Below are 26,140 nucleotides of genomic sequence, written 5' to 3' on the forward strand. Positions count from 1 at the left end.
CCCCCGCGCCCCCCCCCCCCCCCCCCCCCGATGGAGAAAGTTAATCATCCATCGATTAAAACAGCCCAATGCTTTGATGACTGATTTTTAGGTCAGTCGGTTAATAATACATAACGGTGTACAATTTACGCTGTACGTCAACAACAAAAAAGAGGGACGAAGTGCCTGCTGGCTGGGGGGGGGGGGGGGCGCCACCCTGGGATCGCGCGCCAGCCCAGAGTGAGTGGAACACAACGAGGTGGCACACATCATCTTCAAGAGGGCCCACCATTGGCAGGGTCCCATGCCGCTAATTGAATGATTGATGTCTCTTCCATGCCAGCGCTCACTCGACCCATGTGTCTCTTACCAGATGTGGCCTCCTGCCACCGGCCCCCCCCCCCGCCTCTCATCCCCCGCCAACCCCCCACTCGCCGCCCCCCCCCCGCTCCCCGGCAACCCCCCACCACCACCAAGGCCCCACAGCCCAAAATGCACGTCCAGACGTCAGTTAACTCCGCACGGCGGCAAGAGGCCAAAGAACCCTGCGGCCTACATCGCCGGAACTAAGCTATAAACTATTTTTTATGCTACCGAGGATCGGGGCCCCACTGAGCTATGTTGCTCTTTTTCAGAAGCGGCCTGGCTATCACAAATGACGGCTCAACGAAGAGTGGCAAATCATCACCATCATCACCACGTGGCAGCAGCCGAATACTCTAAACGCACGTCGATGGTGATTCTAAACGTGCAGGGGGAAAAAGCCGGCGGACCCGAAGGGAAAAAAACAAGCAATCACGGCGGAGAGAGAGCGAGAGAGAGAGAGAGACGCAAACTCCAAATATACAGCAGGCGTCAGGCGTCAGGATCAAACCCATGACCTCCTGTGTACCATCACAAATGATAGTCCAACGAAGTGGCTGATCATCATTATCACGTGGACGTTTACAGCAGCGGCCAAATCCCCTAAACGCGCGACGTCCATTGTAAACGTGGAGGGATAAAAGTCCATTCCGCGATTCCCATCGGTGGCGAGTGGTACGCCCTGAACAGATGAACTGGTCCTGCTCCCCCCCCCCCACCCCCGCTTCACCAACCCGCGCTGAGCACAAGTGGCGCAGTGTACTCAGAAGGACTCCTCGTGACCGACTCCTCGGACGTTCTGGGGAGACCTTCATCGACCAGCAGCAGGGGGATCCAAAAGAGCTGCACGTGTCAAGCGTGCGTTCACTCGCGGACCGCGTCTGCGTACTTCAAGCATTTGTGAAACTGTTGTGGGGATTGCACATTGCCGTGGGCTGGCAAGCGGCACCTATCTCATCGGGTACCACTTGTAGACGCGTGTAGAAGACCAGGTTTATTTTATTTGTTTTTGACGCAGAGATACGGTTATTTATTGATCGTATTGCCAAACAAAACGTTTGGAGCGTGCATTTTTTAAAAAATTATTATTCGCGATATCATCGGCGCGGTTTCACTCGCGCTCGAAACATCGTTCAGCTGCACCGTGCACGTACGTGCACGCGCGAAAGAGAGGGGGGAGGACAAAGCGTCACACGCAGTCACTCTCCACATGTCACACGAAGTTGTAACTAAAGTAGCAAGAACAACACAAATATTATTAAATATGAGTTGGATTTAAGAGACCACCGCCACCACCATCACCGCCGGCCCTTTAAGGGCTCTCATGCCAGAGCGCTTAGACACTTGATTTGCTGCTTCAGATGAATGCCGAATGATATCACAAAGAAATAAAAAAAAGAGAGGTAGAGTCCATTTGCGGTGAATTCAAAAGACTAAAAGCAATCCGAGTCTGTTTTTGCAGCGACCATTAACTGCTGAGTGGTTTAAGTCAGTAAAGCGTGGATGACTCCACCAACCCCCACCTCCCCCCCTACCACCACATCCCTCCCCGCCCACCGTACAGCCCCCGCCACCTCCTCCTCCCCACCACCACCACCACACAACCGGCAAAATGAGATCACATCCTTCGCGAGATCGCAAGGAAAGGAACCAAGCAGTAACTCACGATCGGTATAAACACGAGCGGACCGCGCGTGACACCCACCGCAGATACACGAGAGCGGTCTAACACACAATGGCACTGCACGGACGGACGGACAGACGGGCAAGCGGGCGGGCACGCAAACGCGTTCGTGACGAGAACCAACCCCGATCGCGGCTCCGCCGTTTACGCTCGCAGGCCGTAGCGCGCGAGCGCCGTTAGCGAGCGCTTATTTAAATGTAGCAGGGGCACGCGGATGAGAGAGGCGGGCGGGCGGGCGGGCGGGCTGCCTGGCAAGCGTGAGGTCGTGAGCCGCACCACCGCTGCGGCAGCTACGCACTACTTTTTGGGCCGAGTTTACCTAGGGCAGATCCGGGACCGGTTCGAACGGCGCTCGCCCACCGATGTTGGCCGTGTCCAGGAATTGAACCGATGGGCCGCCGGGTTCGTAGCGCAGCTGCGCCACCTCTAAAACGCGCGCAGATCGCAGCCGCGCGGACCCACACCAAACGGACACCTTAACTTCGGCTGCAATAGACTCGGGCCAATCAGAACTGTTCGCGAGCACCCATATAGGCCACCGCTGCTCATACGAGCGACGAAATTGTGGTAGGGGCCAGCACCACGCACTCTCGCCCGGTCAACCTTTGACCCCCAACCACCCCCGCCCCCCCCCCCTCCACCAATGCATTACTGATGTCCACGACCACACCGAGCACACAAAAACCAGAAACGTGTTTTTGTCCGAGTCAATCTGCAGGAGACCGGCGCACACTGCGGGCACGCCGCAAACCGCCTCCTGCCGTAGATGGGTTTCAGTGGGGCTGACTTTTGCCGAGCCGGGCGAGAGAACTCGAGGGGCAGGGATAGGAGGCTGATTTGCGAGAGTGAGCCGGGCAGCGTTGTGTCGCGTGCGTGCGTGCCTCTCGCGTGACCACAACGACAGTGACGAAGTTGACAACAATACTTCTTCCTCCGCCGCTTTTTTATTTATATTGTTTGTGCTATCGCTTCGGCTTGCTGGCTCTCCACACACTCCCCCCACCACCCACCCACCCACCCCCCCTCCACAACCAGACCCACCATCCCAGCAGCCCACGCCCAAGATCAATACGGCATGTCATAACAAGCTATTAAACGCGATGAAACGCATGGCGAGGGGAGGAGGATGGAGGAGGGAAGAAGAGAGAGCGCGCGAGCCGCAAAAGAGTTGGGGGGTGGTGGGGTGGTTGAGGAGGGCCCTCTTGTGGGAGGGAGGGAGGGAAGGAAGGAGAGGAGAGAGAGGCCGGGGGGGGGGGGGAAGGAGTCGGGGAGGAGGCGGGAAGGGGTGGAGGCGGGGAGGCACAAATAGCCAGAAAGATGCCCTACACAGCTGTCAGCCATGATTGATGATCGGCACTAAAAACAGGCTGTGGAAAAGGAGGGGGGGGGGGGTGGTTTGGGTGGGTGGGGAGGGTTTGAGGGGGGGGGGTACAACCACAGTTTTAATGGGGAGGGGTCTGGGCCAGGGGTTGCTTGTTGGTGGTGAGATTTGGTGCGATGTGGAGGGTGGGGGGTGGAAGGGTTAGTGGGGGGGGGGGAGCACGGTGAGGGTTGGGGCAGAGGGGCTGGGATGCTGGGTGGGTGCGTGGTTAGATGTGTCCTCTGGGTTCCACATGGTGTGGAGGTGGTGGGAGGGAGGGAGGGAGGGGCCGGGCGAGAGCGAATTGTTGGCGGGAGATTGTTGGTGGTGAGATTTGGTGAGATGGGAATCAAGCGGGAGGGACAGGGTTCGGGTTGGCGGGCAGGGCCGGCTGGCTGGCTGGGTGGCTCCTAGGCGGTGCTCGGGGTCAGCTGGGTAAGAGGGGGGGGTCTGTCTGACCTTTACAAAAGTTGCACACACACAGAGCGAGCGAGCGCCGGCCTCATAATTAATACACGCGGCCACGGCGCTTATTACTGGGTGTTCTCTTACACAGCTCGCTCTGGTTGTTTTTCTAGACGCCGATTGAATAAGCATCGAATGTCTCAAAACAAGGGACAAACGCACACAATCGCAACAACAGCCGACCCCGCGAGCGCACGCCACCGCGATTGGCGAGATGTTAACTAACTCGCCTGGTATGCGGGAGGTCGTGGGTTCGATCCCAAGCCTGACGAAGCCTGCTGTGTATTTGCAGTTACGCGTGTCTCCCTCGCCCCGTGATCGCGTGGGATTTTTTCCCCCCTGGTTCCTCCGCTTTTTCCCCACCACATTTGGAATCGACGTGCGTTCAAGGGTAATTTTGGCTGCTGCAAATTTCCACGCGACGATAGGGCACTTCCCGTCGGGCTATCATGTGCGATGGCCAGGCCGCTTCCGCAAAAGAGCGAAGTAGCAGGTCACTGCATCGCGGGCGTCTCTGGATTACCCGTGACGAACCAACACGACAAACGCCTTCTCGTTGCTCTCTCTCTCTCTCTCTCACAAACCCGCAAGGTCCCTTTCATCACCGGCGGAGTCACGAACACGTCGCAGGCTATTCGGGCCAAACCAGCTGGCCTGCGGCAACTTTTGGCGTCGCGATGGAGAAAGGCTCGAGCGAGCGAGCGAGCGAGCGAGCGCTCGCGTGAACCCGACCAAACTTCCACCCGCGGACTGCCTAAAATACAAGCTCCCGTGTCGAGCAGCGGATGGAGCAAAACCATCTTCCAACGGGCACGCGTTCCGCAATCGACCCACCGCTTTAGCCCAACAACAGGGCGAGCGTCCGTCGAGGCCGGCCGGCCGGGAGGCTCGAAAGTCGAGCGCGGCCGATGCGGCCGTTAATAGGTGATCACCGACAGTAGCTGGTTCTGGACGGTGCTTTGTACGTGGGAGAGTTAGCAACAACGGGGGGGCAGTGGTGAGGTGGGGGGGGCAACTCCCCCCCCCCCGCCCAGCAGCAGCAGCAGAGCCTAGTTAACCTGGCCATGAGTTTTATTGCGTAACTGTTACGGGTCAAACGATGGAGAAATGTCAACACATGCCATATTGATTCAGGCACAAAAAAAAGGAGCTCCACCGCCACTCCATCCTGAATCGGCCCCATTCACATTCCAACCCCCTCCCTCTCTCCGCTCCCTCAGCATCTCCCCTACCCAACCACACCACCACTACCACCCCCCCCCCCCCCTTCAATTCAAAGCGATAGGGGGGGGGGAACAGGCTATCGTATAGAGATGTCAGGCGCCCTTTTGCTTTCTTGCACAACGCGCAACGACTGAACAGTCCTCGATAAAAGAATGTTCGCTGCTTTTCTCCCCCCCCCCCCGCTCCTCCCCCCCCCGAACCTCCTCTCTCCACGATCGCGTAGGGACGCGGTTGTGATTTTTTTGTTGTTGTTAGCGGCTTGCGCGCCAAATAGCCACGACACGGAGAGAGCGGGAGAGGAGAGCGGGAGAGGATGGAGCGAGAGGAGGGGAGAGTCAGGGATGGATAGCTAATGGGGGGGGGGGGTGAGTTGCTTATTTAATTATTTCGACACTTTAAAACTTTCCCCCCCCTCTCCTTTTTCTCTCCCTCTCGCTCGCTCGCTCGCTCTCTCTCCCTTTCTTTCTCTCCGGTTAAAGTAATGGTTGTTACGGCCGTGGTATGTCCAAAACACTCAATTACAAATTTCTCCTGGCGGTGTCATATAAAAATTAAATAATAAAAGCCAACCCCCGCGGCCTTCCCCCCCCCCCCCCCCAGTTCTCCTTCACTCCTGCGGCGCTGAACACCGATCAAGAGCTGCCCCCCGCCCACCACGTGGTTGACGGTCAAACTTATTCACTTCGTGGCAAAGGTTTTCGTGATTACGAGCCAGACGCCGTACTGCTCAAATTGTAATTGTTGCTGATTTGCTCTCCAACACAGCGCGGGTGTGGGCTGAAGTGGTCAACAAATCGGCGCGTTTTGTGCACGTGAAAAAATACAAAACCTTACTGGCTGTGTCGGGTGGTGGAGGGTTACGACGCATTGATTAGACTCGCGCGATCGAACCCGAAAACCTTTATTACGAATAATATTGGTCGCGAAAGCCTGCTACGTGTACAACTTATTTACTTATTTATACATTTGTCTTAGGGGGGGTTATTATTTGGGGGGGGGGGGGGGGTGGCTGGCTGGCTGCAGGACAGGGCGCACCCGACTGATGACGCTGAGACCCCGATGTAACCGCCGCGATGAACCCCCGGGACAAAATAAGCAAAGTTAGAGCAGGGGCTTAGAGCAGGGGGCGAGCACCAGCCAGCGGGCCAGTGGGCGAGCGGGGGCCAAGCACAGTCTAATAAGCGGCTTGGAAACTATAATTACCCTGAAAGAGGCACTCAGTCTCATAAATAAGGAATTTGGCCGATCCTCCCTGGGGCCCATATCGGCAAAATACAATTTCCTTTTAAAGGAAATCATTAGTGCAGAAGGAAGCTGTCTCTCTGCACAGGCCCGGGACAAAGAGCCATTAAATAAAAAAAAGTGGGGGGGGGGGGGGGTGGGAGATGTTGGGTGGTGGTGGCAGGATTTTTGGGGGGTTGAGAAGTCGGGGTTGGTGGATGGTTGGGTGGGTGGGTGCTGTTTTGGGGGGGGTTAGTGGCGGGCACAATGATGGGGAGGGACGGAGGGAGCGGTGGCGTCAGTGAGAAGCCTGGGGGGGGGGGTGGTGGCGAGGCGGGGGGGGGTTACGGTGGTGGCGCGGACATTACGAGCCAGAAGAAATATGCTTTATTTATTAAACAGTGGAAAATTGCTGAGCTGGCACAGACAAGTTTATAGCAGTGGGACAAGCAAGGTCATCATTAGGGGGAGCGGGCGGGCGGGCGCAAGGGGGAGGGCGATGGAGGGTTTCTAGTCGCCGAGTCGCTGGGCTCCAATCTGCCCGTCTGCGGCCCACCCCGTTGACTTCGGGGTAGGCAGGGAGGGATTTTATTTCCCCAAACACGAGGGGGCGGGAGGAGGCATGGAGAGGAGGTGGGGGAGGGGGGGCCCGGGAGGAGACGGCAGACAAACTGGCGATCGGCTCCGTCGAGCCTTACTTCGCGTTTAAAGTGGCGGCGCATGAAGCGACAGAATTTGGAGTCTGTGTGACACGCGCGCGCACGCAGACGTAAACTTCAAGAAGGGCGGCGAGCGGTGCGAAGTTACGATCCTGGCTCAGCCGGCCTCTCGCAGCCCGGCATCCTCGGCGGAGAGGGTCAGACGTTGACCGGGGGGGGGGGGGAGGGAGTTCGCTTTTACGACCAGGGAGTTGGCACCCGCGGTGCCGAGAGAGTGGCGCGGAGAGTCGAGCCGGTGGCCGGTGTGTGCCGTGTGTCGTTCCGCTCTCGCTCACGTCACCGTCAACACCGGTGACGATTGTCTGAACCGGTCCTGGGCCGGGCCCCCCCCCACCCCCACCCCCCAAGTAGACGCAGCCTCAAGTAGCTGGTGCGGTGTTGAAGTAAACGTCGCCGCTGGGGAGACAAAGGCGGCCGGGTGTGGTGCTGGCCACCCACCCCCTCGTGTGCCGTGCCGGCCTTCATAGGTGCCTCTCGCTAACTGTTAAGGCTACAAGGTGTGGGGGGGGGGATCCGCTTAGTTTCCCTGATCTGACAAGAGAACAGGGTGTAATTGTCCATAGTATAAGTCGAGTAATTTCTCTTTGATTATGAATGGAACCCCCCCTCCCAGTGAATGAATGGTGGGCCAGTGTCTCTCTGCAAGGCCGTTCCACGCCTCGCATTGTTACTCAGAATCAGAATGTATTTCTTTCGTGTTTTTATATATTGGAGGAATCCGATGAGCTATGAAGCTCTTTTTTATTTACAGATGTCCAGTTAGGGGGCGAGGGAGTGGGGTCAGCAAGCTACAACAACAGCAACAACAACAACACAACACGATAGGCGTGCAAAGCATAGGGGGATGGCTAGAGTAAACCACTTCTCGGACCCCAGAAATATTTTTAGATTATTGCACATTTTCTGGGAACGGAGCTGCTAGTTGACCGCTCGTGAAGGGGGCTCAATTGGGGGTGCGGGCGTGGGTGGGGGGGCTGAAGGGGGCTCAGCGGCCACCCCCTTCTGAATTCTCATAGTCCAAGTCTTGCCCCGTACCGGATGATGTATACACATAGAGAGGGTGAGAGAGCTTAGAGCAGAATGTCTGGGAGACAACAACAAACTGCATCGTCACTCACTCCGTTTAGGGTTTGTTTGAAGTTTGTGTAACATTGTCTGAGTTGTGACCCCCCCCCCCCTAGTAAGGTTATGCATGCCACCCCCCCCCTCTTTAAATAAGGTCACGGCACGGGCCTGGTTTAATGGCGAGTTTAGTGATCGCAGAGATGCCCTCATGTCATAAACAATGTATTTAATTTACAGCCCATTGCCAATCCACTGCCGAATGAAGAAAGCCTGACATGTCGTACGTGGGGGGTTGTTTGACCGTACTTTCCCATTCTGGTCCATGCCGGTTGTTCGTATTGTGCAGCGACCCCGGGGACTGATTCGGAAATCGCTCACCACTGATGTTTGCCGTGGCCTGGAGTCAAACCGGGGTCGCCCAAGGCTCGTAGCGCGGTGCGCGCTCGCCACCGTGCCGCGCCCCTCCACCCCCCTTGCTTGCTACAGATGGAAAGTTATAAATATTTAGATTTTTTTTTAGTTGAACGTGGAGACCCGGAACGGACCCAGCGGCTAGCGCAGTGACCCAAGCGGCTGGTGCCGTGATTCTCACACTCTGCGCCGTAGCGTTCCTCTACATTTACCCGCGTCCTGATCCACCCGTACCAATGCCCTCATTTGTTTCCAAGATGACCGGCAGCTTTGCCCCCTTGGGTGGGTGGAGGTGTGGGGAGTGCGTCTTACTTTCATGGCGAGATGTTAACTACCTCGCCTGGTATGCAGGAAGTCGTGGGTTTGATCCTGACCCTGACGCCTGCTGCTGTATATTTGGAGTTTGCGTGCCTCTCTCTCTCTCTCTTTTTCTCCCCGTAGTCGCTTGTTTTTTTTCTCCGGGCCCTCCGTTTTTTTTTTCCACTCCACATTTAGAATCAAGATCACGCGTTTAGAGTATGTGGCTGCTATAAATGTCCACGTGATGATGATGATGATAAGCCCACTTCGTTGAGCTATCATTCGTAATAGCCAGGTCCACTTCTGAAAGAGAAGCTACGCAAGCTCAGTGGGCCCTTACCTGGTCAAATAAAAAAAAAATTGTTCAGTTTTTTTGTTTACTTTCCAAATAATTGGTCGCCCTCGTTCTTGACTATAACACCCCTTCGTTAGTATCGGTGATGTTGCACGTCTCCGTGACTTCTCACCAGCCTCGGTATAATTGACCTGTTTGCTTAAACAGTGAAACTTGGCACAGTGCCACGTTACTAAATGGTTTTCCCAGCCAACCTGAATTACACCTCACGAAAGGTTAAGCACTTGCCAGTTTCGTTTGACTTTATCGGCCTTAAAAAAAAACTTAATTTTATTACTATTATTATCGTAAGGTAAAAAATATACATCAACCTTTTCATTACCCTGACTTTTGGGTCGTATTATAATTTAATGAAATATCAAGTTTCGGCGCTTAAAATTGTAACGAATTATATTTTCAGGCCTTTGTAAATGTGCATCCGAATGAAGGCCTCTTGCATCCCCTTCACACCGAGTCTGTCAAGTGGGTTCTTTGACCATACTTCACCACGCTGGGTAGTGCGGATTTGGTTACGCGATCACCCGGCCACCGATGTTAGCCATTGTCCAGTAACCGAACTCAGATCGCATGGGATCATAGTGAATAAAGCATTTGCAAACATTAACAGTTGCAGCTTACCACGTGATGCATTCAATTCAACATCGTGTAGGTATATGGGGAGCAGCCCTGCTTTGTACCTCGTGACTACAGTTCCATTTCCGTCCACGGCTAACGTCAGTGGCGAGAGATATCAAAACCGGCCCTGGGTCCTCCCCTAGGTCGACTCAGCCTCAGATGAGGCAGTGTGCACGTGCACGTTCGCGCGCGCGTGTGTGTGTGTGCGTGTGCGTGAACATCAGCGGCACCGGGGAGACAGACGTGAGCCCGGCGTGCTCTAGGCAACACGAAACGCATGCGCGTCGTGCCGGCCTCCGTGAGCACTTGACCCAACACAACACGTGGCTATACGGGGGATCTTCGTCTTTTGTGCCCCGCCCCCACCCCCACCCCGCGTGCGTTAGCAGTGCAGTGTATCGCCCCGCTCGATGCGTCGCTGCTCCGAGTCGGCGAGGTCACGCGGCGTTGAATGGGGCTCGTCTCTGCGTTGCTTCCCATTTAAAACGGCGATTAATAAAACGCGCGAGCAGGTCAAGGCCCTCTAGCGCGTTTGCTCGAGCGCCCGAACCTCCTTTACTCTTCGCGCGCGCGTGTATGTGTGTGCATGTGTGTATGTGTGTGTATGTGTGTATGTGTGTGTATGTGTATGTGTGTGCATGTGTGTATGTGTGCATGTGTGTGTGTGTATGTGTGTGTATGCGTGTGTGTGTCATCTCAGTCAGTCGACCCGTGGCACCTGGGTATGCCCCGTGACCTCCTGCCAGCGGGCGTTCGACACTTCACGTGGCCTCAAGGTGCACATGGCCTGGCACAAGCGTCGTGGTGACGTCACCGCCACTTAGTGGCGAATGGCGGTTGTTGTTGTGTTTGTGTGTATGTGTATGTTTGTGTGTGTTGTTTGTATGTATGTGTGTGGGTGTGTTTGTGTCTGTGTGTTTGTGTGTGTGTTTGTGTATGTTTGTATGTGTGTGTGTGTTTGTATGTGTGTGTTTGTATGTGTTGTTTGTATGTATGTGTGTGGGTGTGTTTGTGTCTGTGTGTTTTGCGCGCGTATACAATTTGTTGACGTCCTGCCGGACATCTGTGGGGGGTGGGGGGGGGCGGAGAAAAAAAAAGCTTCGTAGCTCATCGGATTCCTCCAGTATAAATAAATAAACTATTCCGATTCGCCTCCGTGTGTGCGAGCGTGTACAGCGGGCGGTTAACCCTTCTGCGTTAGGCTCAAATGATGTCAACAAAACGCAAAACAGACGCACACGGGCACACGCGGATGGAGCGATCGCGAGTGTGAGATGACTGGAAATGTCTCCTACGAGCTCAGACGTTCAGGAAAAACGATCGAGGGGGGGGAGAGGGCGACACCCCCCCTAGATTTAGAACCCGCAAAAGCGTTCAAACGTGGCACGGCGATCATAATTGTTTTTGCACGCGCTGCTCGTAAGCACATGCTGGTACCGCCGCCAAAGTGCGAGGAGTAACTAAAATCTCAACTCCGCATCGAGCGTTCAATACGATGAGGGTGGAGTGGGGTGGCAGGGGTGGGGGGGGGGGCAGTGGGGGGGTGGCAGGGGTGGGGGGGGCAGTGGGGGGGCAATGAAGGGGGGGGGGTGTTGGGGGCACTGCCAAGCGGTGTCCCTGGGATTGTGTACGGTTTGGCAATCATCTCAGGTCGGAACATATCTGGGGATTTTTGTTTTGGACAACGTTACATTGAAATGCGTCATCATCATCATCAATATTACAACGATAATAATAATAATCACGATAGTTTACTTACTCATCCAGGAAGGGCCGCACTCGTTGTCCCCGTGGGGTTCCTCGACGCACAAAAAAGCGGCATCCGTAAGAAGCTCGCGAAGGAAGGCTGCGTTCATTGGCCAGTGTGCGTTGCAGCCAGCGCGTTTAACCCCCTGCCCTCCCCCAGCGATGATTAAATCCCAACTGCCGTATCGGAATCGTGATCGGAAATCAACCAACGCCACTCCGGAGCGCTTACGGTCACGGCACTGCGTAACTCGCGCTGTGACAGGGAATGCTCCCCCCACTGGTGCCCACCACCCCGCTCCTGCTGAAGATGACACTACAGAACTACTTGCGGAGTCACTTTCAATTGTCCTCTCTCACCCAACACTGGAGGGCGCACGCTCATTCTCACTCAGCAGAGAATATTCCCGGCGCGTCAATCACCCGATAGATTTTACGTGACGTTACCCGCTATCAATTTATATATATATTATTTTAAGGCCGCGGTGTTATTGGCAAACGTGTCGAGTTTATTTCAATAACATTTGAGAGAGACGTTCACCGCGACAGGATTGTGGGGACCAAGGGGTGAGAAAAATGACCTCTCTTAGCTGGCCGGAGAGCCCGACCATCACCGATGGTTGGCTCGGCGTTCTGAAACGACCATTCGGAGCCTCTCGCGCTCGTGTGCGTCAGCCCCGATATAACCGCAGTCTCCGGATTACAGGACGCACCACCACAGCTCACGTTGGAAGAGAACGCGTCACGTCATTCCAGGTGGCAGCGTACTCGCACGTAACCGGGTTTTTGTAACTTTGATATGGCGCGGGGCGGAAAGTAACGGCGGCGCATGGTGGGGTGTGGGCGCACTTCTTATTACTTAAAGGAGTGTCTTATAATTCGGAGAATTACAGGAAAACTTTCGTAATGTCTCGGGGTGATACCTGCACCACTTTCAACAGCAGCAGTGCCACTGGCACCTGGTGCGAACATAAGAGATTGTGCTGAGGAGCCAAGTCGCAACATTTACAATCCGAGTACGACGTTTCGCCAGCAATTCCAGCTAGCTTGGTCAGGCGACAGCCAGATTTGTGGAGAAGTCCACCCGTTTCAGGTGTTTCAGGTGGATTTCTCCACGAATCTGGCTGTCACCTGATGGAGCTGGTTGTAATTACAGGCGAAACGTCGTACTCGGATTGTAAATGTTGTGGCTTGGCTCTGTACTGTACTAGTATACTACACAATACACTACACTACTATACACTAGTGCTGTACTAGTGACGAATTGGCCACGTTCTGTTTACGTGACAACCCTTACTAGTTGGCTGTGTCGGGTGGTGGCGGGTTTAACAACACACATTTATATATTTACGTGATCTAACACAATAAACCTCCACTGTGGACAGATTGTGCTCAAATTTTTTAAACGTTGTGGGTTTACTCTGAAACACTCGGGTGTGCTGAACTACGTAACGAATTGGCCACGTTCTGTTTACGTGACAAACCTGATCGATTTGGCCGTGTCGGGTGGCGGGTTTTTTAACGACGCGCTTTTATATTCACGCGATCCAACCCCAAAAGAGAAACCTCTATTACGGCGAATATATATATTACGCTCGACCGTACCGTGTGCGCGCTTGTGTGCTCGTGCGTGCATGCGTAGTGACCTTCTCTCGCACCGCCACGTAGCGGTGCCGAATGTCGTTTAGCTCTGCGAGGGGGGGCGCGTCCTGAGCTGCACTAACCTTCTGAATCGTGGCAAAATGAGCGGATCCAAAGGATTTAACGCGAAGGGGCTGTTGAAAAGGACAACAGTTCAGTGTAAGTGCCGAAACACAGAGGGCATGATAATAATAATACTAGTAGTAGTAGTAATAGTTAACGTTATTTTTGTATAAGCGCACATAATTTACGTGATTAAGCAGCACAAATTATAACGATGATAAAAAAATGACCACGGTAAATTTAACAAAAAACAACGCGCCATAAATAAACCTCACACAATGCAATTAAAACAATGATTATAATGCAAAAATATGAGGACAAATGAAACACGTGCGGTGGAGTTGTAAGACAGGCGCGATGCTGGGTCTCTCAAGGGGACGGTGGATCGTCTGTCTATGCGTGATGTGCGTAGAGTGACCAGAGTGGTGAAGTATGATCAAAAATCTCCCCCACCCCCCAACGCTCACCCCCCCCCCCATATTATTTGGCTGCTGCTATCAATTCCCACGTGATGTTGAACGGTCATTCGTGATAGCCAGGTCGCTTCTGACATAAGCTCAGTGGGGCCTTACCTGGTAAAAAAATAAATTAAAGAAATCCATGGAGCGGTGAAATTGGCTCAAGGACAATTGCACGATGGATTATTATTGTTGTATTATTGTTGTTGTTATTGTATCGCAAGAGCGCCGATACCGAAAGCTCGCGACGCAAGCGTAGTAAAATATGCGCGAGCGTAAGTATCACGTACGATCAATACGTACACGTTGTAGGCAATGGGGTTGCGAGACTACCCTGCAGCCACTAGAGGCCGCTACAAATCTCATCGCAACATCCATTCATGCCAAACGGCAAAAGGTAAAATCGATGTTCGCACGGCAGATGCTTAAGTATTTTATTTCTCAACAAACGGTAAAAAAAGAAGCCTACTCTCTGCGCACACGTTGCCGTGGCTCTGCCGAAATTTGAAAATAAACTCAACTATTTTATTTTACCAGGTGAAGCCCGCGGAGTTCTTCGCTATTTTGTCCGACGTGACCTGGCCACACACGATAGCTCGTCGCAGTGGCCGATGACGATATCACGCGGGAATTTATAGCCGCAGCCAAACAAATCTCAAAGCGTGCCGATTCTAAATGTGGAGGGAGATGAGGGCCTAAACCCAGATGAACCCGTAGTCAGATCCACGCTACGACCACCACGGGGGGGGGGGGGGGTGTGAGAGAGAGAGAGAGTGAGAGAGACATCACACGGGACTCCAAACGTGCAACAACAAGGCATCGCCAGGGTCAGGGATCGAACCTACGGACCTCCTGCGTACCAGTCTAGTGAGATCACATCTCCTGGCCACCACGGCGCCCCCTAAGCTCATGACAAGACGTGGCCTCTGAATGCAGAGGGGCGGGCGGAGGGGGGGGGGGCGCCCGGTGGCGGGGGGCGTCCCCAGGCGCAGGCCTAAAAAACCGCGGCGGCGGGGCGATGGAATCCGGCGGCGGCGGCGGCGGCGGCCGCAGCAACATCATCGGCGTTCGCGCGCTCACTCGGCCCCCAACACACGCGCGCACACACGCGCGTGCACGCCACACGTGCACGCGCGCGAGCGGGGCACACGCGCGAGCCGAGCCATTGTCCTGCTGCCCCGTGTCCCTTGAGCTATTTCCACTGCCCCCCGCCCCAAAGCCCCCCCCCCCCCCGCCCCCCACCATCTACCCACTATTGTAACACTCGCGACATTAACAATTCCTTAATTGCACACAAGCACGCACGCACTCACAAAGACCGCATTCTTCCTCGCCGTTGCGTCCAAGATAGACCGCCGCCCGCCACGCACACACAAAAAAAAAAGGCTATGAGCTGTAGCTGCGAGCGCCCTACAAGTCGGACAGGGTAAGCAAATTGACGGCGTGGATTATTGCCGTCGCCGGCTGTCAGTATCGCACGCCCCTGCTACCCAGACACGTTTGTGCTCCGTGACGATTGACGATGTCGACGTTGTTCATGTCGACGATGATGGTGGTGGTCAAACGCCAGCTGGTACTCATTGCGTGTTGTTCCGAGAGGACGGCGAGCGGACCGGCCAGCGGTCGAGACCTTAACGACGGAGGCGTGCGGCCCAAAAATTGAGCGAACGCGTCCACCGCGGAGATCGGAAACGATGAAGTCAGCTCGTGCGCCGGTGCCGGACGGCTCGGGGCGGCCTTCATCCAACAGTGGATTGATCTTGGCTGACAACGACGACGATGGGCGGTGGCCACAATACCAGCCGGCTACTTATTATTTGAGGGCCCGAAGTCAACCGACGGGAGTAGCAGTGGAACAGTACAAAAATAAAACGTTCTATTGTTTTGCAAAAGCACGTGGCCAGAAGTGAACCGTGGCCGCCCTCCGAACCGGCTGAACAGGCAGCAGAGACCGGTCCCTTGCCATGCGAACGTAGAATTACCGCCACCAGCCACAACTACCCGCGTCTCCTGCAGGTGATTCCGCGCAAGGCAACGAGAGAGAGAGAGAGGCGGGGGGGGGTGCACGTTCACTAAACGCCGCAGTCAATAACATACTAATCTGTGCCGGAATGCTGCCACCTTCTATTGGCAGGGGGGGACTCGGGAGAGACTGGGCTGCCTGCCGAGCGTTACGCTGCCAAGAAATCGTGCCAAAACCGCAGAAGAAGTGAGAGTGGTGGGGGGGGTGGGCGGGCGGGCGGGCGGGCGGGCGGGCGGTCTGACTGCTGCCAGCAATCGGCGCAGAAGTGGCAGCCATCCAAAGACTACATGTAAACACGGCGCTACGCACGGTAGCTCTGGCATCCAGCCCGGAGACCTAGTGACACACTTAACGGGAGCGCAGGCGCGCGCCAACGCGCACGCACGCACGCACGCGCGCACGCTCCCATACGAACTCGCGCGCTCAACACGAGTTCACACGAGCACACGGGCACGGCAGAGGTGAACACACGCACGCACGCGCGAGCGAGCGCACGTGGGCCCGAACACACGCACACGAACGCGCGCGAGTACACGCGATTCTGGCATGCAATCACTCGCGCCTACACGCGTGTCTGACCTCATATTTGGCAATGACGATGATGGCGATGATGATGATGATTATTATTATTACCAAAGTGTTTTTGACGTCTGCGTGCTGGGAATGTGCTGCGAAGGCTGTTAACGCTGAAACCTATGTCTCTCTCTCTCTGAAATTCGATGTCACGGAGTACGTTTCGTGCACCCGACGTTCCGTTTGTTCGCTGTTATTTAGATGGCTGCATGCAAATGAGCGCCAAATCACCTGGCATTAATTGATTAAACTAATATATTTTTTTTTTACCAGGTAAGGTCCCACCGAGTTGTGTAGCTCTGTTCTCAGAAGCGACACCGGCTATCACAAATGATGGCTCAACGAAGCAGCTTATCATCATCATCATCGCGTGGAAATTTATAGCAGTAACCAATACCAGGAACACGTGACGTTGATTCTTAATGTGGAGGGGGAAAAACCGGAGGACCCGGAGAAACATCCACGCGACCATGGGGGCAGAGAGAAAGAGACACGCAAACTCCACATATACAGCAGGCGTCAGGGTCAGGATCAAACCCACGATCTCCTGCATACCAGGCGAGGTAGTTAACATCTCGCCATGAAAGTAAGACGCACCCCCCACACCTCCACCCACCCAAAGAGGCAAAGCTACCGGTCATCTTGGAAACAAATGACGGCATTGGTACGGGTGGATCAGGACGCGGGTAAATGTAGGGGAACGTTGCGGCACAGAGTGAGAATCACGGCACCTGCAAACTCCAAATATATACAGGGGCATCGTCAGGGTCGGGATCGAAGCCACAACCTCCTGCATACCAGGCGAGGTAGTTAACATCTCGCTGGGGGGGGGGGGGGACGCCAGTAATTAATTACACGCCGACCTCCGGCAATCAGGACGCGTTTGTGCACTTTCGCAAATTGAATCCCACGAACGAGGGAAGGCCGCACGACGCTGCTTGTACGGCCTGTGGCAGGTTAAGTTTACAAAATAAATATATAAATATATATCTCTTTTTTTCCCGACCAGGGCGATGAACGTTTTCGCCGAGACGCCGAAAACCGGTTTCCGACCGCGACGCAAGTTGCATAACGCTCGGAGGAGCCTCCCCAAAGCCGCTTGTGTAACATGCGCTCATCTGCCCAAGCCTGCGTGCATTTTTGGCAGCTGATGTGCGGTTTGCCTTCATTTAGAAAGAATGTTATATCCTAGCGTTCCTTAAGGCTATGTTAAATTCCTATTGTTATTGAGGTTCCTAAGTTGTAAAAATGGCGGGGGTGGGGGTAAACTACTTAATGAAAGCTATACAACGGGGATCTTGTTCGCGACGGCACTTTGGCTGCGTCTAACTTGATGATGCGAATTCCCGGATTCACAGTTTGCGCGTGGCGTCGTATTTATTTAAAATTACACGCGACGAAAAAATCCGATCGAAGGGGGCAAATGCCATCCGCGCGTTCCCACCTCCTTTAGGTCGAGTCTACCGAGGGGACGGACGCGCCTCGAAAAATGAGGAAGTTTAACTTTTGCAAGTAACACAGCACAACCATTTCTCCCCCTGCCCCCCCCCCCCATCCGCTAACCCCGGGGCTCGCTCTGAATGGAAAAGCCGGCGTCCGAAAAAAAAAACGGTTGGCTGACCTTGGCCCTCCTCTCTCAGGCGTGCGCATAGGCGCGGGGTCTAACCACACAACAAAAAACCGATTGAACTATTTTTTTTTATTTTAACAGGTAAGAAGGCCCACTTGGGCTGTACAACGTTTTTTCTTTCTCAATCACACGGACAGGTCCGTTCAATCGTTTTCGGTCATTCCCTCGGCGTGTTTTTTTTGTTGTTGCTTGCTTGCTGGCGCGGTGGGTTTGAACCGCGCGGATTCCGAATGAAGGTTTTATTTTTTGGCCGGGTTAGACCGCGCTAATATAAATGCGTCGATGAGCCCCGCCGCCACCCGACGCGGTAAATTTAAGCAAGGTCTGTCACGTGAACGGAGCGCGCCGAGTTCGTCAGCACTCCGGCGCAACACGGCGTGATGGCGAGTTAATCCAACACGGCGCTTGCAACCGAGCGGGACGTCTCGCAGGCGATCACAACCGGCTTCATCGGGAGATATTTCGCCAACAAACTGTGGAAGGAGTCTTCCGTGAAGCAGAGCAAAAGAAAACGTCAGTGCCTTGAGCCCAAAAGTGAAAGTCAACGCCGCGTTTATATCAACGCGATCTGACCCGGTGAACAAACCAAAAAAATCCTTTATTATTAATAACAAGCGCTTTAACTACTGCTGCTGCTACTGCTACGTGTCAAAGTGTGGATCTCACGAAAGCCGTCGTGATCAGCTCGATGGTGATGTGGGGGGGGGGGTTAGTGGGGGGAGGAGGCGGGCACACGGGGCCGTTCCGTGTAAATAAGGCAGCGGGATCTATTAATTGGAGTATTTACACAAGTGAGCAAAGAGAATGGCACATGACGAAGCTGAGCTAACAGGGGCGTGAGCTGGGCCCCCCCCCCTTAACCAGCCCCAAGCACCCCGCCGCCACCCCCCCCCCACTCAGCCTATTCACGAGACTCCCGTGACCCGCTCACCCTACAGCTCTCCCCACCGATCTGCTCAACGCACGTTTCACGTAGCAGGTGGGGCAACGCATTTGCACAAGACGCGCGAAACACCAAGACAACAAGTCGGCCGGCCGCCCCCCACTCACCCCACCTACATCGCATAACCTACATAGACGATTGCCCCCCCCCCCACACCCACACAACATAAATAGACTGTTGGGGCAGAGCGCTGTGCTGTTAGCGGAACAGCACACGTGAACGGGAGGCTTGGCTACATAACCGCGCCCGGCCGCCTTTGTCACCCCAGTGGCGATGTATGCACACCGCACTAGGCTGAGTCGACCTAGCGGAGGCCCAGGACCGGTTCAGATAATCGTCACCGGTGTTGCCCGTGAGCGGGGATCGAACCCGGGTTGCCGGGTTCGTAGCGCAGAGCGCTGACCGCTACACCACCGCTCCCCACTACGTTTACACATACACACTCACGTACACACACAAAGACAAAGATCCCCCGTATAGCCTTACCAGACTGTAGGGGCAAGTGCTGTTAGCGAGCACCTATGAAAGCCAGAACGGTACACGAGGGGGTGGGTGGCCAGCACCACGCCCGACCGCCTTTGTCTCCCTAGTAGCAATGTTTACACACCGCACCAGGTACTCATTTAAGGCTGAGTCGACCTAGGGGAGGCCCAGGACCGGTTCAGATAATCGTCGCTGGTGTTGGCCGTGAGCGGGAATCGAACCGGGGTCGCCAGGTTCATAGCGCAGCGCGCTAACCGCTACACTATCGCTCCCCACACACACACACGCACGTACACACATACGCACGTACACACACACACGCACGTACGCACACACACACACGTACACACACGCACGTACACACACACACACGCACGGACACTAACACCGTGCCGGGCACTCATTCGAGACTCAGTCGACCTAGGGTAGGGACCCAGCGACCGGTTGAGATCGTTACCACTGGAGGCTTGCAACGGGGTGAACAGGTCAACGCGAACCCGGGGCGTTTACAACGCTCGTGGCAACGGACACTTAATCATCGTCGTTATTATTACTATGCTGGCCTGCACGTTCATCTCTCCACGTCAGTTTTGTTCACAGGCAAGTTGCAGCTCTGCTGCTGCTGCTGCTGTTGTTGTTATTGTTAAGTCTTCTTCTTCTCCTGCTGTCAACATACTGTCTGCTGCGGTCCACGATGGCATTTTCACAAAACTTTCAGGCCGAACGGATAAACCTTCTTCGACCCGCCCGCAACCGATTTAACACGTAGGCTTTCGCGACCGATAAACGTTGTGGATTTGAGCTCCAACACACCGGTGGTGCTGTACTGGTAACCAATTGGCACGTTCTGTTTACGTGACGAACCTTACTAATTGGCTGTGTCGGGTGGTGGAGTAAGTGGCTGTGCGTTTTATGGGGAGCGGTAGTGCAGCGGGTTAGCACGTCGCGGTGTGAACCCGGCGACCCGAGTTCCGATTCCCGCTCACGGCCAACACCAGTTCGGATTATCTGAACCGATCCTGGGCCTCCCCCTAGATCTACTCAAATGCGGTGCGTAGTAAATATCGCCAAACGGCGGATAGAGGCGGTCGGGCGTGGCGCTGGCCACCCCCTACCTCTCTCTCGTGTGCCACAGTGCCGGCCCTTTCTTCGGAGCTGCTCGCAAACAGCACTTGGCCCCAAAAAGTCTGATAAAGGCTTAGCACTGCGATTGCTGTAACTTTATCGACACCGAGAGGGGGGGCGCACGTCTTTTTGCTTTTCAGGAAAATACGGTCAAACCCCAGGGTGCCGAAGCGCCAAGACCCATAACCACTCGCTCAGGGTCTGACGTCCCAAACGAATAAAAAACACTGCGGGCGGAGGGGCAACACAAAAAAAACTGTATGTTAAATTAATAACTGAACGCCAACACGAATTATTTTTTGTTTGGGTTAGATCGCGTAAACATGGGTGTGTCGTTAAACCCGCCGCCACCCGGCTTGCTGTTGAACGGATCGTTTCTGAGCGGAGCGCAGCATCCTGTGTCGGATTAAACCCTCCGCACGCACGTTTCATCCTCCGCTCGTGAAAAGAGGAGACGTTCCGAATGTTTTTTTTTTAAACCTCCCGCGCGAGTTAAACCGCCCCCCGCCCCCCAACCTCTCTAAGCAGAGGCCTGATCTGCGTGCGAACTCTCGGGTTTCAGCGGAAAGGAAAGACAGGAGGTAAACACGGCCCAGTCAACCAGTCCCACCGGTAAGTAAGTAAGTCACCCGCCGCCACCGCCGTGGTCGGCCGATCGGCCGGATAAATGGCTCAGGAGGCCCACCCACATTGTAGCACCCCCACCACCACAAACCCACCACCACCCACCACAGCCCACCGCCTCAAATGATAGCGGCTCAACGAGAGTGGCTTATCGCGCGGGAAATGTGCGAGCGGCCGAATACTCGAAACGCGGTGATGTCAATTAAGAAACGTGGAAGGGGAAGACAAAAACCACGGAGAACCCGGGAGAAAAGTCCACATGGCGACCACCACGGGGAGGAGAGAACGTTCAAAAACTTCAAAATACATTTGGAGTTTGACGCTGACAAAGTATTCTACGCCACAAGGCCCGAACATTTTTTTTAAACTACTCATCATCATCGTACGGCACACGCAAGAGTGACTAATGCGGCCAAACAATGTTGTTTGGCCAACGGGGCTGTCTCTGCTCAGTGCGGGGCGGTAGACTGAAAAGACGAGGCAATTTTAGGGGCGAGAAAATTATTATTATTAAAAAAAATGTAAAGCGAACCCCGGCTCTTCTTTGCCGAGCGCTGATCTCGTAGCGCCTCCGCTGGAACTCCCCATGTGCCACACCCCAAGCACAACAACGACCGCGACGGCGGTGACAAGGAGGAGAAAGAAATCTCGTTTTCAGGAGTCTCGTTTTTCCCCAAAGGAATCGCGGGAGAACGGTGGGTGTGGGTGGGGGGGGCGAGAGAGAGGCCGTGGTCATGCCTCGATACCACCGCAGACGTTTCTCACCCTCGACACCCCGAAAAGCACTTCAGTCAACAACTTATAAAGAAAGGAGAGGGGAGAAAAAATAAAAAGCTCCGGCCGGGAATTTTTTGTTTCGCTTTGTTTTTGTTTTAGTTCACCCGCGTCCCCCTCACCCCCCCCCCCACCTTTTTTTTAATTCCCCCAACAACAAGAGGTCGCTTTTCAGGAGGGTATCGCATGGCGAGGTACCGGCTCTCTCCCAACCGGGCAAAGGGAGGGGATTCTCACAGCGTCGTCGATTGCTTCAAAGCCACTCGAGTCGCAAGCACGACACCGCTGCAACGGCGATGATAACGCGGGTGGTGGTGGTGGTGGTGGCGGTGGCGGGGGATGGCGGGCGCCTGGAGAGCCGCCCGCCGGATTGATATTCAATCCTTAGGCCTACTATTCCATCCTCGGGCCTTCTATTCAATCCCGGAGGCCATGTCTCGTCAGGGGCGCGTGCGCTGGCGGGTGTAATCGGCGCGTCATGATCGATGAAGGTGGGGGGGGGGGGGGATCTATCGATCGATCGATCTATGGGAATGGATTGTGCGGTGGGGGTTTCAGCAGGGTCCCGTCGGCAGCGCCGTGAATTTCTGGTCGCGCGCTGCAACGGTGAGCACCGGGGTGGACATTGAAGAGCCCTGTCATGTGATCATCATCAGTGTTCCAGAGGAGGTGCCGGGGATCGTTGATTCACTTACCCCCCAAGCAATGTTGACACTGTGCGAGTGAAATGCGCCTTTTAAGTCGCGAGCAATTTCGATGGACGCTGTGAAATCTTTCATGATGACTTATGAGTGGGGGGTGGGAGTGGGGGGTGGGGGGTGGGGGGGTGGGGGTGTATGCGTCGTTAAGTGGTGAGGAAGGGAGGGAGCGGGTGAGCGAGGGACTGCGGTGAGCGAGAAGGGACGATGGAAAGGGAGTTCCCACAGCCGAGCGGCATTGGGGAAAGAAGCAGCGATGAGCACCTTCCCCTTGCGGTGTGGTGAGCGAGCGAGCGAGCGAGCGAGCGAGCGAATTCCCAAACGGAGAAGTGCACAGAAAGAAGCAGAAAGAGACGTGGTGCGAGCGAGTAAGGCGAGCGAGCGCGTGAGCGAGTCGATGGGAGAGAACAATAAGAACGATAAGAAGCGTCTGGACCCGCAGCGCGGAGGAGGTAGGACACGCGAACCGTTCCCTGCGCACGTCGCTGCGTCGTGCGCCTCCAGCGCAGGGGGAGGGAGCGGGGGAGCACGGGGGGGGGGGGGGGGGGGGGGAAGCGCCACCGGCACGAGAATCGTCGCCCCCCACGGCGCTACCGCGACGGCGCTCGGGCAAAGCTCCCGCGCGCCGTCGCACGCACGGGGGAGCAGGTGACCCCCCCCCCCCCCCAGTCCACGTGGAGCCGCCCCGGTCGCCCACGTTGACGTCGACGACGCAGAGCGAGCGCCTGGAGATGATTAACCAAGGACCTTGACACGGGCGGCTCCGACAGATCACGAGGCATCCGTCGCAGGCTCACGGCAAGCAGGAGCTCAGCACGTGGGCGACAAAAAACACGCTCGATCGCCTTTCCTTACGGAAGCGGATCACGAATCTCAATGGGTTCTCAAACGGGGGCCAAATGAGCGAACGTCGCTTTGAACCGTCGCTGTCACCGTCAGCGGCGGTAGCAGCATCAGCAGCAGCCATGAGCAATCCACTGCTGGGAGAGAGGGAGGTGGAGGAGTAACACTGCCGATGATTGTCATCTTACACGAGTGAAGATGGAAATAATTATCCTGACGAAGAGAGAGCCAACGACGGTTGGGCACTGCCCAACGCCGCCCGGCGAAGCCTCAATCAAGAGCACCCTTCGTGCCAGCTCTAGACGGGGCCTTGTCACCGCACAATGAGATCTCGGTTGATTCGAATGTAATCCACCCCTGGTTTTTCATTCGAAAAATCCGAGTCACGTTTTACCGTTTTTCCCACGCTCAACAGCCGCTGCTACGCCTGCTGTTGCGTGAATGGGACGTAATCCAGTGGTGTATTAACGAAGGGCCGTGACGAATTATTTATTCCAATCTGGAAATGCAAAAATATTTTGGGGATTTGCGTAAGCCGTTTGTATGAATTATATCACTTGTTTATACAACGGCTGCCTCTAAAAATAAGTATATATATGGGAAAGGTGAACAAGTCTTGGGAACAGGATGCTCCAAAGTCTGTAGATGGGAATTAATTTAATAACTATTATTGACATTTGAAGAGTGCTGTATTTCATCCGTAGATCCCACCGATGTGCCGTGTATAAAAGGCAGGAAATCAACAGAACCTGCAGGGTACGCGGCCAGGACTAGGCGAGGGAAAAAGGCCAGTTTACTCACTCACTCGCTCACCCACCCACCCACCCACTCACTCGTACACTCACCCACCCACTCACCAACTCACCCACTCACTCGCTCAGAACCTGCAGGGTACACAGCCAGAACTAGGCGCGGGGGTTAAATGCCAGGTCAATGAAGTGAGATTTAGCGACAGACTTAAATGTATCGAAAGTTATATCCCCGTGGTGCAGTTTGAGTGGCGTCATGAGTTGCAGGGACGACCTTCCGCTCGGACTCCCGCAAGTATCAGCAGTGCCCCCGCGTGACGATGTCGCACCGTGACTTCCCTCCGGCGAAACGTCACGCCGAAGTCACCCGATCTCCCAGCCCTATATGAAGCTTAAATCAGGGCATTTTGAGCCTGGTTGGAACTTGGATGAGAACACCGCCCTGGAGAAATACGATCGTCGCGGCCCGGCGACGTCCCGCCGGCCGGACATCGCGATCGTTGGGGACCCCCCCCGAGCCCCCCCCCCCCGAGCCCCCACCCCCCCCCCCCCCCCCCCCCACCGACAACCGTCGCGCATCGCACGGCTCGCACGGCGTCCGGCGAACGATCGTGCGAGAGAGCGGCGGGCTCTAAAAAGCGTTAAATAAGACGAGAGAGCTCAACCACCAACAACCGCCCTCCTTCCCGGCAGCCCCCTACCCACATCCCCCTTTTCGATACAGAACCCACAAGAGGGGCGCAAGGGAGGGAAAAGGGAGCGGGGGAGGGGGTGGGGTAGGTGGAGAAAGCGGGGGGGGGGGGGGTGGAATCAATATTGCATGATAAAAAATAACCCGCCCCCCATCTCCCCCCACCTCGCATGACCTTTGAGCTTTTTCGCCAAAGTTAATAATCAATGCTGTATATTCATAGCGAGGTGCGGAGCTCTCGGCTCCGGCCAGAGACTCTCTCATTGTGCCACGCCAGGGTGGGGGGGGGGGATGTTTATTTTATCATTCACAAAAAAAAGGAGCGAGCAAACCCGAGGATCACAATGGGTGAGATCGTCGCCGTGTCCATTAAAGCGACGGCAGCTGGCTCCTCGGCCGATCTTGCCACGCACCTGGCCACAGCACGGACGTTCTTCGCCTTTGTGGTCACAATCGCCGGGTTTTATCGTTATATTTATATTTCTTCTTGAACGCGTTCTCTTTTTTTGCTGTTGTTGTTGTTGTTTACGTGCTCGGCGTTCGTTTTCCCCGGTCAAGCCGCGCGGCTCGAGTCCCGTGCGCCCCATGTGAATTTTGAAAGGCACGGGGGGCCCCCCCCTCCCCCCCCTCCCCCCCCCCCCATCAAAAATGCATGAGGAATCATTCGGTACAATTACGGTCCCCCATCCCCCCAGCCCAAAAAAAAATAAACCCAACTAGCCGGTACGATCCCAGTAAATAATGCATGGAAAATTACTCTCCCGCTCGCTCATTCACTCTCTCTCCCTCGCGATCTCTCTCTCTCTGAGATACGACATCTCTCTCTCTCACTCTCTCCCCGCTCTCTCTCTCTCTGAGATACGACATCTCTCTCTCACTCTCCCCGCTCTCTCTCTGAGATACAACATCTCTCTCTCTCTCCCCACTCTCTCTCACTCTCCCCGCTCTATCTGAGATACGACATCTCTCTCTCTCACTCTGCCCGCTCTCTCTCTCTGAGATACGACATCTCTCTCTCTCCCCACTCTCTCTCACTCTCCCCGCTCTCTCTCTCTCTGAGATACGACATCTCTCTCTCTCTCCCCGCTCTCTCTCTCTCTCCCCGCTCTCTCTCTCTGAGATACAACATCTCTCTCTCTCCCCGCTCTCTCTCTCTCTCTCTGAGATACGACATCTCTCCATTTTGCAGCCCCCTTATGTGACCTCACTCTGCCATCTACCCAATGTCTTCTCTTGGACACATCCCCCCCACCATTCACGTGCTCACTCCTCCTCTTGATGCTACCCTGGTATTTTAATCTACTATCATCTCCGA

The 26,140-nt window shown here is 55.0% G+C and overlaps 1 protein-coding gene across 5 annotated transcripts in view; it reads right to left on the reverse strand.

The window, feature by feature from the left end:
* LOC116954947 (uncharacterized) overlaps positions 1 to 26,140 on the reverse strand; it is a 261,733-nt gene that overhangs the window by 132,604 nt on the left and 102,989 nt on the right. For 4 of the 5 annotated variants that reach the window (XM_076052742.1, XM_076052743.1, XM_076052744.1 and 1 more), the window contains exon 3: positions 13,232 to 13,282. The exons of the other annotated variant lie outside the window; for it this stretch is intronic. In XM_076052742.1, the coding sequence (XP_075908857.1) occupies positions 13,232 to 13,282 (51 nt within the window). The remainder of the gene's footprint in view (positions 1 to 13,231; positions 13,283 to 26,140) is intronic. 5 annotated transcript variants of the gene reach the window in all.

The sequence above is a fragment of the Petromyzon marinus genome, chromosome 57 (assembly GCF_048934315.1).
Source record: "Petromyzon marinus isolate PM22_M1 ecotype Great Lakes invasive population chromosome 57, UKy_Petmar_22M1.pri1.0, whole genome shotgun sequence".
Classification (NCBI taxonomy): Eukaryota; Metazoa; Chordata; class Hyperoartia; order Petromyzontiformes; family Petromyzontidae; genus Petromyzon; species Petromyzon marinus.